This window comes from Elephantulus edwardii, unplaced genomic scaffold (genome assembly GCF_000299155.1).
Source record: "Elephantulus edwardii isolate Elephantulus edwardi_28Jun2011 unplaced genomic scaffold, EleEdw1.0 scaffold00020, whole genome shotgun sequence".
NCBI lineage: Eukaryota > Metazoa > Chordata > Mammalia > Macroscelidea > Macroscelididae > Elephantulus > Elephantulus edwardii.
The window spans coordinates 27476893-27489386 of record NW_006399770.1 but is presented as its reverse complement, the minus strand read 5'-3'; the positions used below and the strand labels follow the sequence as shown (position 1 = coordinate 27489386).

Sequence of the window (12494 nt, the reverse complement as noted above, 5' to 3'; positions counted from 1 at the left end):
CACTATTTGACATATCTGAATTTATAAGGTTTAAATGAAAGTCACTTAGGGACTTTCAGTCAAAACCATTCTTTAAACATGTAATTAGAGCCCAAATCTGTTGAGCACCTTTATCACAGATTTTATACTTCAATACTAACACTATACTGAGATGCACAGCACTGTGCACTGTAAGAAAAGGCAGGCTCACATCAACACGTGCAATGCCCACTGAGGCAGAGTACTTTCCAGGTATGTGCTGTGCACACTGCCCTGATTCCACCAACCACGTGGTCCGTTTTGGTAGGTGGCAAAGACTAGACGGTGGGCACTTTCAGAGCAGAAACCTGTGCTGGCTTTCCTTTGATGGATGAACATACTTCGTTTCTTAAAATGGTCACGTTCTCCTAATTGCTGGAATGAAGTGCCTTGAGAACTTAGCTGCTCACATCGTCAATCCCCAGGGAAGCGGTCAGGTCACCAGCCTGACTTCTAGCGTTTGATCACCACTTGCTCATAAGCTCCAGACCCCACCCTAAAACAGCAGGGAATAAAAAACAAACAAACAACATCTCAGCTGTGGTGCTTGAAATTGTTCTCAGAAACCTACCACCAGAGATAGTACTTCAAGTATTGTTTTGCAGTTGCTTTTCACAAAGTTTAAAAGTTATCACATAAAAAAATGCCTTAAATATTAAAAGATATTAGTTAACTACATTCCCCATCTTGTGGTCTAGTCACAGACCCTCTCACACTTAGTCTATACTAATGCAGCCATACAAACCAGTTCTTAACCTGTCAACACACTACTTCAAGAAACACTTTGTTCTAACATGTTTACATGTAAATCTAAATTCATTCAGTCTCATCTAAGAGCACACACTGACTCGTTGTGGATCTGCCCTTACACAGGGGTCTTTAGGTGTAATAATAATATTGCTTTGATGCACCTTCATGGATGCTTCAAGAATTCTTCTGTCAACATGCAAATACCATTACACGAGCTCAGTGCTGCAAATTACACCTGTGTAATGAAAATCTAAAGGTCCTCTGAGGCACGTAGAGTGCTCCACATATCCAGTGGTACTGTGGAAGAGAGGCCTGGCAATCCGTTTCTGCAATGACTAGATCCAAAAAAGCCACATGGAGCAGCTTTACTCTACAACACAAGGAGTTGTGATGAGCCAAAACTGACTTGATGGCAATGAGTATGGTTTCTCTTTGAAATAACATTGACTTAAAGGGCTAATGTTCTGAAGAGGTGGTTAGTTCCTCCAGCATCACGGTGATGCACATTACTGCTGTTTGTCCCAAGATCTGTTCTTCACAGTTTTAGCTGGCTATGAGGCTGCTCAGCTAGAGACCACAATTCCCCAAGTCCCTTGTAGATCTTTGCAGCCATGTGACTAAGCTTTTCTCCTGTGGAATGTAAATGAAGAGATGTGTCCAACTTCTGCCCGACTTATACTGAGAGGGGAATGGCCTGCCTTGGACTTCCAGGACTCTTGTGCGCTGTGCTGTATATGTGGCAACAATCCAACATAACAATGCAGGTAAAGAAGACAGGGACACAGCAACATTGTACCTGGGTCTGTGAATCATGTTTTGGGACACAGTTGTCCCACTGAGTCTATCCACCCGAGTTTTGTGTCTTTCGTTACAGTAGTTTAGTCTTTCATATGTCAGGTATCAGCTAATCTTTATTAGTGAAATTAGGAGACTATGAAAATATTAAATGCACTCTGGTGGCTTAGTGGTTAAGCAGTTATGTTGCAAACCCAAAGGCAGGTGATTCAAATCCACTAGCTATGCTCTGTGGGAGAAAGATGGGTAATCTCCTTCTGTGTGACTCCCAGTCCTGAAAACCTGCAGGAAGGTTAGCTTTGGGTTGGTTCTGACTTGACAGCATGTAACAACTAACAGAATGGTGAATCACCTACCTAACGGCTAAGTTACTTAGAACAGACTTATTACCACATTGTTGTGTGTTATAATGGATTAATGTAAATTCATTGTAATCTTTGGGCCCCTTCATGTGTTTGACTCAGAGGAATCACTCAGTAAAATGAGTATCAACAGAAGAAATGAATACAGTCTCTTTGGTTTTGAACATAAGAATAAAATTACTGTCTAGGTCCAAAGGACTCCTCAGTTTGTAACTAATTACTCTGTTACTGAGCTAGAAACTCTTCATATGAGCAGACTGAGTTCCAGGGATTGGGATATGGGGAGGCAGGGGAGTGCCTGGAATCCCTAAGGTGTCCTTGGCATATGTAGTCACTGCTGCAGTACTGGGAATCAGGGATGTGACTTTCATTTGCATCTGACTAATTAAAATGATGCTTGGTTTTTCTAATTTTTCTTTGTACATATGTGAGATCCTGTGAGGTAGAAAAATAGGACATGGGAGAGTACTATTCACTTACTATTAATAATATATATGTATAGTACTATACAAGGGTGTTAGAACACTTGAAAATTGGCATTTCTGGCCACTGCATTAGAAGGGATGATCTCCAGGTACCTTAACTGCAGACACATGGTCTTGCACATCATCAACAGCAATATAAAGTGTTTTCCACACTGTGAGAGAGTGGTGACAGTGGTGCAGAGAGGGTGGTGAGACTGTGGCACTGCTGTGAAGTAATGAAGTAACTGTGGCAAGGTGTAACCAGAGGAACCTTGGAGGTGGAGCCACAGTGAAAGGTTTTGCTTGCTGGATAACTGAAGGAAAAGTGGCCTATAACTGCTCTGAGATAAAGTTTGCTGAATGATTGAGGAAACCAGAGGCTTCTTGCATTTGTGCTGCTGAACTGAAGTTGGACTTTCACTGAGGAATTGTGTGTTGCTGTTAATCTGACTTGGGATTGCTGGACTAAACCTGGACTTGGCATTGTGTGATACACTTTGCCTTCTCTACTCCTCAACCTATTTCCCTAATAAAGTTCACCACGAGTAAAGTCTGTTAAGTCAATTTGCAATCAACTTCAGATCCAATGATTGGTAGAAAGAGGAGAACAGAAGCATGGGGAGTGGCATGTCTGACCTTGTAGTTATCTGTATGGCACTATGGTTATTATTGATGGGCAAAATTCCCTTTTAAGAAGTGGGTAGAAGCCAGTGTCGGTCATCCCCACATTGTTTCTGCTTCTTTTACACATGGCTACGTGACTGCATAACTGCATATGAAGAGGTAAAATCACTGACTGAAAATTGTATTTTGTTTTGCTCTTTTAATTTTTTTTTTTTTTTTTGTGCATGTACCGTCAAATTGGATCAGACTGGTACAGGAGGAGATTATTCCTCCTTCTCCAGCAGAGTATCTGGTGGATTTGTAGTCCAGCTTCTTGCCACTAGGCCACCAGAGCTCCCTATTGTTTTGCTCTTTCTAAAATATGACATCTTCCTCAAAATGCCACTAGTCCTTTAGCAATATATCCCGAACAGACATCTAAGAAGTTAATAAAGCAATCTAGAAAAGAAAAATTCACATACCCAGAAAAAAGAAAGAGCTACACATTTTATAAACTATTAATATATATTTCTTAAGTCTCTGTATAAGGACTGTGCAACTTTCATGCTCAGTTCGTGAACATTTTAAAAGTGAGGCTAGTCTTTATTTTAATATTACTTAGAAGACATACCTATTTGGAAGATGATGACTGCTAAAGCTTGTACTGCCTCCGGGACCCACAAACAACCTCAGGCCTTCTTCTGCAAAGCAAATTTAAAATAATTAGTTATTTGCATACTATATTTGTAAAAACATTCGTATAATAATGATAATAATAGTAATTCAGATTTGACATTTCAGTTTTAAGAAAGAACTTAAAAATAAAATCAAATTACACATATATTTCCTCTTTCCATACTTACCCTTGAATTGGACCAATAAATAGTTACTGAATTTAAGGAGAGGATAAGTCAACGAAAATTAATCAAAGGTCTAAATCATGTTACTCCTCTATAAATCCTCAATAAAATCAAGTACTCCCTAAAAGCATCTTTATAAGATATCCTAAAAGTTATCTCTCATCAATTTTCCTGAAGGTTTTTTTTCTCTTTTGAGTAATGAAGTCAGCTCATCTTACAAGTTTTAATTATCTCTGTATAAACAGTTAAAACACGAAACTAAGTCCATTGTTAAGTGCTCTATAGTCACACCAGCATGAGAAATTACACCCTTCAAATTGGTGGCATGTAAATTTTTAGTTTCTAAGAATACAAAGGAGGGAACCAAGGGGCTAGCTATTCACTATCATTTCAAGGACAACATCCTAAACTCCAAATTACTTTAGGGAATTAAAGCGCTATGTCAAGTTATGGTAGACTCAGACACAAGGATGCTTTTCATGTCAGTCTGAATCAACCCATAGCTGATTCTACAGAGGGTTCTCAGAGGCAGTTAACTACACAAGAGGAGATTGCCTTGAAGATGTATCATGGAAGTGTTGCAGCCTAGAAGACACAAATTTAACTAACAAGTTAAAAGTACATGAGTCAAAAATTAAAAGCAATAATATTCCAAGCAGAGGCTCTAATAGTGGCACAAATCAAGTTACAGAGGGAAGGTAGTTCTTAAAATAAAAGGCCTATTGACTAGCACTTTGTCTATTATAGTATAAAGGTTAGGAACCACAAGATGTAGAGGCTCAACTATGTCATTTATTGTTCTTAAGTCCTGGAGCAAATTCCATCTACCACTGGGTTGTTTTACAACTCGGAAGTCCGCATGCAAGGCAGAGGTGAAGTAAGGAACTGCTTATGAGGTTTTCTGTCATGTACGGCTAAGCACAATTGATAACAGTGCATCTAAATTCCAAAATCAATCTCCATAATAGTCTATGTGTTTGCTATTGCCAAAGGGGCCCTTTCGAGTAGTGAGAGAAAATCTTCATCCTGGAACCTACAGCGTCCCTTTTCAGCAGGACGTAGCTAAGAGAATACGCTGTCCCCTTTTCCTTATGAATCAGGGTGAAGTCTCACTCAGGGATGAGTGATAGGGAATGGCAAAGGACACAATGACAAAGGAGATTAATCAGAACTGGCTTTGACAAGCACTGTGGCAATAGGACAATTAAAACAGACTTACAAGGGGGGAAAAAAAACAATGAACTGGGGAGGAGGGTAGAGAAAATAGTGCAACAATGAATGAATGAAAACCCAAAATCTCTGTAAATGTTCATTAAAATTAATAAAATTTAATAATAATAATAATAAAGAAAAATAAACAACAACAACATAAAATAAAACAAGAGGAGATTACCCATCCTTTTCCCAAGGAGCAGCTGGTGGATTCCAACCACCAAAATGTAAACACGGTCATGATGATATATAATTAAGAACACAAAAAATAATGCTTTCTTTAAAACCGGTATGTTTTAGCGTTAGTCTTTTTTCTTTATTAAAGCCAAATTCAACATTCATTTTTAGAAAGAGTGAACTACAAAGTTATCTTGAGATTGCTTGGGCATGTAATTTTTCTTTACAGTCAGTGTCTCTGTACTGTTGAACTATGGGGATGGCACAAATCACATGAACTATGAAGAGTTATCTACAAACCTTCTGCACTGGAATCCAGGCTGAAGTCCTGACTCTGTAAGATCTTCTCCACAATATCATCTGCATCCACTCTGGTGGCATCTACGCGTTTCAGCTGAGACTCTACAGAGTCTTGTTTCACAGGGTATCTTTGAGAAGAAAATATTTTTTCTTTTTTAAGAAAAATCTTCCCTTCTTTTTATTATGTCATGAAAAACAAAGTTTTAGTTTTTTAAAAACCCAAATGGATACCTGCTGGGTTTTTCCGATGCTGTATCTTCTTTCTCAGCTGCATCAAGATTTGGGTCAGCTATTTTTTGCTCAATTTCATCACATGGCTCGAGAATGCTTTCAATTCCTGTTGATGTACTTCCCACTGAGGTGTTTCTCCTGTGGCCGAGCTCAGAGAAACTGGATGACCGGGAGTGACATGAGCTATAGCCTGCCAGAGAAAATAATTTTGGTCTTAATATTAGGATCAAATGCAGACTGCAAGCTAACACTTTTTTCTCACAGCACAAGAGCTCCAAGTGACTACATATCAACTGTTGTCTAAGGGGTTCAACTTCACTGTTAGCATCTACCTGACACTATTTCCCCGCCAATTGATGATACATTTTATTTTTTTAAATTATACTACTTTATTTACAAAATTTTAATATATTTTTGAGAACAGATTCTTCCAATTTCTCTCACCCCCCCATCAAATTGTACAACTCCATGATTAACCCCTCCACCTCCTACTTCCATCCCCCCCCTCCCAGATCCTTGTACTTCTACAAAAATGGTTTTATACAATATCTGTACTTGTGGGACTGAGTTAGTTCACTCAGCATAATATACCCTCAAGAATAAACCCTGAGAAAATGAGAACTGAGGCACAAATGGAGACTTGTACACAAATGTTCACAGTAGCGTTATTCACCATCACAAGAACATGGAAACAGCCCAGATGCTCAACCACAAACGAATGGATTGAGAAATGATGGTACATTCACATAATGGAATACTATGCAGCACACAGGAGCAAATATTTTATAAATTATTATGTACCTGAAACTTTGGACTGCTGGCTCGCATAGCTTGACGTTCTGGAATGTCCACAGGCACCGAGTTCATCTGGAACTGAGGCGCTTTTTGCTGAAAGATCTATAACATGCCATATGTGTTATTATTATTAACTGCCCACAAGTTAATATTCTTTTATTTCTAATATAGAACTTTTATAAAATCTTCTATTTTATTAATCAGGAAAAAGCAAATTGTGACGAGAAAGAACTCCTTTAAATCAGCACAGTGGAAACAGCTATGCTGCAAGGAAGCACTGCATTAAACACCTTTCCTTACTGACCACAGCATTTTTGTAAGACTTAAGTGCACTCTATCCTGAACAACATAAAACTATCTCAGCTTTTAAGTAAATATTTCTCTAATAAAAAATCAGCCAGGTGTGTTCCTATAAATTCACAAAATTTCTAGGTTTTAGTGTGGCTTTCAGGAAACTGTTCTTCTTCAAAATTCCCCCACAGCAACAAACTGGAGAGTACTTTAGTTCTTTAATATTAGGGTTGCTAGTGCTAGGCTATAATTTGGACAATGTCGTAGGCTTAAAGGAACACAACATGCGATGTAGCACTGAAGAGTTAAAATTCTTAAGAAGTTGTAGTACTCAGTTTCAAAGCAAATGTACGAAAAGTAGTCTCAAAGCCATGGATCATTTCTACTGGTTTCCTAATAATTAGCATAAAACAAAAAACACAAATCCACTGCTACCAAGTCAATACTGACTCATAGTAGCACCACAGAGCAGAGCACAACTACTTCACAGGATTACCAAGGCTGTAAATCTTTACCGAAACAGACTGCCACGTTTTTCTCATAGGGAGTCAAGTGGCAGATCTCAACCTCCAAGCTTTCCCCTAGTAGCTGAGGGTTTAACAAGTGTACTGCCAGGGTTTATGAGTGTGCATGTATCAGATGTTAAGTTCTGTACTTCCAGAACCAGGCTTTTTCCACAGAATGCAGAACTATGACCGTATCATAGAGTTTTGGAATATTTAGAAAATCAGAACTGTTTATCAGGTAAGCACAGAAGGAAACCATTTGAGTAATATAATAATTACAGCAGCAGTTCTAGAAATGATACTGAATGAAGTTGGGCCCCCAACTGGTGCCAAGCAAGGAAACAACTAGAGTGAGTGTCCCTTCTGTCAAGACTTCACATCTGTGGATTAGCTGTAAAATACAATTCAAACTAGCAGCCCTAGTTATGCTCTATAGTGGTCTCAAACAAAATGGTTAGTTCAAATACAGTCTGAACTAAAAAATGGTGGTTCATATAAAGAACTATGCAGAGCTAATTCTAAGGAATCTTGGTTGCCTGATGACTAAGCACCAAAGGTTAGAGTTTTGAATCCACCAGATTAAGGCTGAGAAAATACTGTGGGGCAGTTCTACTCTATCCCATGTCAACTCAGTGGTACCTAGCAATGACTTCTTTATTCCTAGAGCTGGCTCAGAGCTTATCTACTTATTTACAGGGTCTGAAAATTCATTTACTCACTAAGCATATATTAGGGTTTTACCAAGTCATGTGCTCAGTATTCTATTAAAATATGGACATATAAAGTATGGGGGGGGGAGGAACTAATTGCCATCAGTTTGGTTGAGAAATGGCAAGCCCTTGGGTAGAATACTACTCCACAGAATTGTCACTAGCTGTGATCTTTCAAAAATAAACTACCAGGTCTTTCATCTGAGGTGCTACTAATCTTTGGTGAGTAGCCAAGTGCCTGTCTGTGTTGCCCCTGTCAGCCAGGACTATCAAATAAAAGAAAACTCCAAAATAGTGTCATCAAGTTGATTCCAAGTTTTTTTGAGACCCTTCATTGGATTTCTGGGGCTATACATTTTTTTTATTTTATAAGTTTATTTTTTTAATGCCGATCATCCTCACATACTTTCCTTCTCTGACATTATGTTTAATACAATCATTCCCATACATCATGTTTTATAAAATTAATCACAATTGGACTGTGCCCCAGCATTACCCTGCCTTTCCAGATCTCTGATGGATCTTTCCCATTTCCTTTACTTCATCCCTCTACCCACCAAACTGTGTGACTCTGTGATTCTCCCCTTACCCATTCTCACCCCTCTGCTCCCACCCCTTCTCCCCTTGGACCTCCATACATGTTTTACTAGTTATCCTATTTTTACATTAATGGTCTTATGTAGTATTTGTCCTTATGAGACTGAGTTAGTTCACTCAGCAGAGGTGATACATTTTTATAGGAAGAGAGTGCCCATCTTTTTCTTAAGAAGCAGTCTGTGGATTTGAACTGCTGACCTTTCAGCTAACAGCCCGGGAGATTACTCACTATGCCATCCCTTGGGTTGGCTCCGACTCAGAGACCCTGTAACCCAAAACAAATCCTTGCTGATTATACACCATCCTCACAACTTCTGCTGTGGTTAGCCAACTGCTGGAGTCGCTATGTTAATCTGTCTTTTTGAGGGTCTTCCTTTTTTGGGCCGATCATCTACTTTCCCAAGCATGATATCCTTCTCCAGGGACTATTCCTCTACATGACACAGCCAAAGCATGTGAGATCAAGTCTTAACCTCCTTGCTTCTAAGGAGCATTATGGATGCTTTTCCCCAAGACATATTTTGAAGTATATAAAGAAATAAAACAAAAATATATGCCTAGAGTTTAGAGGCAGAAGCACTTGTGTAAAGTGGCAAGTACTGAAATACAAGTACTGAAAAGAAGGTATCAGGAACTCAGAGGAACAGTGTTATATCTCTCTCTCTAGCTCTCTATATCTATTGTTCCCTGGTAATGCAGACACTTCACTGAATGTTAATCTCAGGAACTAACCTCAGGTAAGAACTCCTCACCTAATTGAAGTGGGAAAGTCAGAGGGACAATGCCTTTTTTGTGGAAATGCAGACAGACTGGAAAAGCTCACTAACAGTGTACTAGAATGGATGACTGTGGAGAAAAGCTGCAAGCTGCTGCAGGAACTTTTATGTTCAAAGAAGTAAGTGATTTAATAGCTTTAAGTAAAAATGTGACTACTTTTACACTTCAAGAAGACCACTTTGGCAACAGGATGAACTAGAAGTTTCATAAGATCCAGCTGAAAGTAAGACTTTGTTTTATTGTTAGGGGTTGAAGTGACAGAGCAGAATCTTATCTCCACCCACCCCCCCGACCCCCACCTCCCGGGGCAGGGTTTTCTCGACTGTAGTCTTTTATGAGAGTAGATCACCAGGTCTTTCTCTCACGCAGCTGTCGGGTGAGTTTGAACCTCTTGGTTAGCAATCAAGAACTTATTCACTGTGCCAACAGGCCTCCAGGAGAGATGTTTAGAAGGCATAAATGAGAGGACTCAATTACTAAACAGGAATGTGTCACAGAAAGCTGTCCATCTCGGGGAGGTAGGGAGACGGCAACATTACCAACTTAAACTGGAAAATGCAGGAGGAAGAGTCAGATTTTTACTGGATATGTAGAACTGAAACATTTAAAGATGCTCATTCATCAAGCATTGACAAAATTGGCTGTGTACTGGCATTCTGGGGCTTCTTCTGACATACTTTGGACATGTTGTAAGGAGGGACAGGTCCTTGGAGAGGGACATCATGCTTGGGAAGGTGGAGGGATAGTGCAGAAGGGGAAGACCCTCTATGAGGTGGACTGATTCAGTGCTTGGGGTAATCAGGATGGGTGTGTCAGAAGCAGTGCGGCTGGCACAGGATAGAGCAGAGTTTAGGGCTATTGTACATAGGGTGGCTATGAGTCGCAGGCAACTCGACAGCACATAACAACAATAACAACACAGAGACAAAAAAAGGCATGAAGAACTTGTTGAGGAGAAAAACACAAATAATGGATTTTAGTATATGATGTGTTGCGAAATGGATCTTCCCAGAAAGCATTTGGAGATTAGCACCTAGAGTTCAGGACTGAGGCCTGGAGGGGCAAAAATTTGTGAATGAAAAGGATTTAACTCCTGTGTGTGCGTGCGCGCGCGCGCGCGCACACACACACTCTCACATTTATATTAAAGTGATCATTAAAGGCAAGAATACAGATGAGGCGTGCATGCCCAAGAGTGGCGACACACAACCGAGAGGAAGCAGGACAGCTGGAATTTGAGTGAGGCAGTGGAGCCAGTTCTCAAAGAGAAAGCCAAGGCTTCCTGGTTTCCCTTTCAGGTACTCTGTGGGGAACAGTGCCGCTTGACCCGAGACCTGCAGGGTCAAGAAGAAAACACAAATATACAGGTCTTTTAGAAAACACTAAAAAAAACCCCAAAAAACAACAACAACAAAAAAAAAACAACAAAGTAAAAAAAAAACACACTGCCATACTCTTGATCATTGTTTAGTTACAATGATTTAACATCCTAAAGACGCACATAATGTCAAGAAAGCAGCAGTCTGCCTCAGTTAACATGAAAAAAATTAAATAACCCATCTCCTTAAAATGTAGACTCAATGAATACTTAATTAAGATAGAGAAAATCAGAAATGTAGACTCAATGAATACTTAAGATAGAGAAAATCAGAAGAACTATATTGATGTGGAATTATTTAAACAGCTACAGAAGAAGATATAAATGATGGAAGAAGCAATTAAGAAAGCAAATACCCCAGAAACACCAGTCCAGAAGAAATATACTGATGAGGAGGACCTTGAACAGGTATGAAAGAAAATGCAAAAGATGGAAGAAACAATTAAGAAGGCAAATACCCCAGAGACAATAGTCCAGAAGAAATATATTGATGAGGAGCAACTTAAACAGCTGTGAAAGAAAACGCAAAAGATGGAAGAATTGATAGAATAGATAAAGAGGTACAAGAACTTAAAAATCATCACAAGACAAAGAGTGTACAGCCAACAAAATACTAGAAATAACAGAAAAGCCCGAAAATGCAATCCAGAATATTAAGACAGAAATGGCAGAAGTGTCCAACACACTGGTAGCACAAAAATGTAGAACTGAAGAGATGGAACACAGAATCAGTGAGTTGGAACACAAGAGCCTCACTAAAAACATACTTAAAGAAAAATCGGAGATGAGATGTAAAGAAAATTAAGAAAACATTAGAATCATGTGGGATGACATAAAATAAAAGTAATATATGTATGACTGGAATTCCAGAACAGGGGAGTGACAAGGAAATCACTGAGAAAATAGTGGAAGAAGTACTAGAAGAAAACTTCCACATTCAAAAAGCACAGGGAGCACCAAATAGACTAGACCCAAAAAGAAAAACATCAAGACATATCATAGTCAAATTCTCCAAATTAAAAGGTAAGGAAAGAATTCTAAAAGCAGCAAGAGAAAAACAATCACTTACAAAGTGAAAATAATTCTATTAAGTTCAGATTTCTCAGCAGAAACCATGTGAACTAGAAGACAATGGGATAGCATATACAGAAAGTTGAAAGAAAACAATTGCCAGCCAAGGATCCTGTACCTAGCAAAGTTCTACATCAAATATGAAGAAGAAACTAGATCCTTTACAGAAAAGAAGGAACTTAAGGAATTTGTGAAAACAAGACCAAAATGACAAGAAATTTTAAGTGAAGTCCTTCACATGGAGATGCCAAAGGAAAGTGCATGGACCATAGTAGCCAGAAAGAACAGAAAAAGAAACACAGCAAAAGTAAAGCCTGGCCTGACAATAATCACACTTACTGTGGATGGACTAAATGTACCAATTAAGAGAAAAAGAGTACCAGAATGGATTAAAAAAACAAAGCCCATCAATATGTTGCCTACAAGAGACATATCTAAAAAAAGAAGAAAAAAGACAGACTCAAAATCAAAGGCTGGGAAAAAAATACATCAAGCAAATGGCAACCTCAAAAAAGTGGGAGAGGCAATATTAACCTTTGATAAAATAGATTTCAGAATAAAAACTACCATAAAAGATAAAGAAGGACATTATATACC

The 12494-nt window shown here is 38.9% G+C and overlaps 1 protein-coding gene across 1 annotated transcript in view; it reads right to left on the bottom strand.

Moving 5' to 3' along the window:
* Positions 1–391: 391 nt before the first annotated feature.
* FAM102B (family with sequence similarity 102, member B) overlaps positions 392–12494 on the bottom strand; it is a 107715-nt gene continuing 95612 nt past the window's right edge. The window contains exons 7-11 of the mRNA XM_006882466.1: positions 6574–6669; positions 5773–5962; positions 5542–5669; positions 3624–3693; positions 392–514 (exon numbers count right to left, since the gene is read on the bottom strand). Coding sequence (XP_006882528.1) covers positions 472–514; positions 3624–3693; positions 5542–5669; positions 5773–5962; positions 6574–6669 — 527 coding nt within the window. The 3' untranslated portion in view covers positions 392–471. The remainder of the gene's footprint in view (positions 515–3623; positions 3694–5541; positions 5670–5772; positions 5963–6573; positions 6670–12494) is intronic.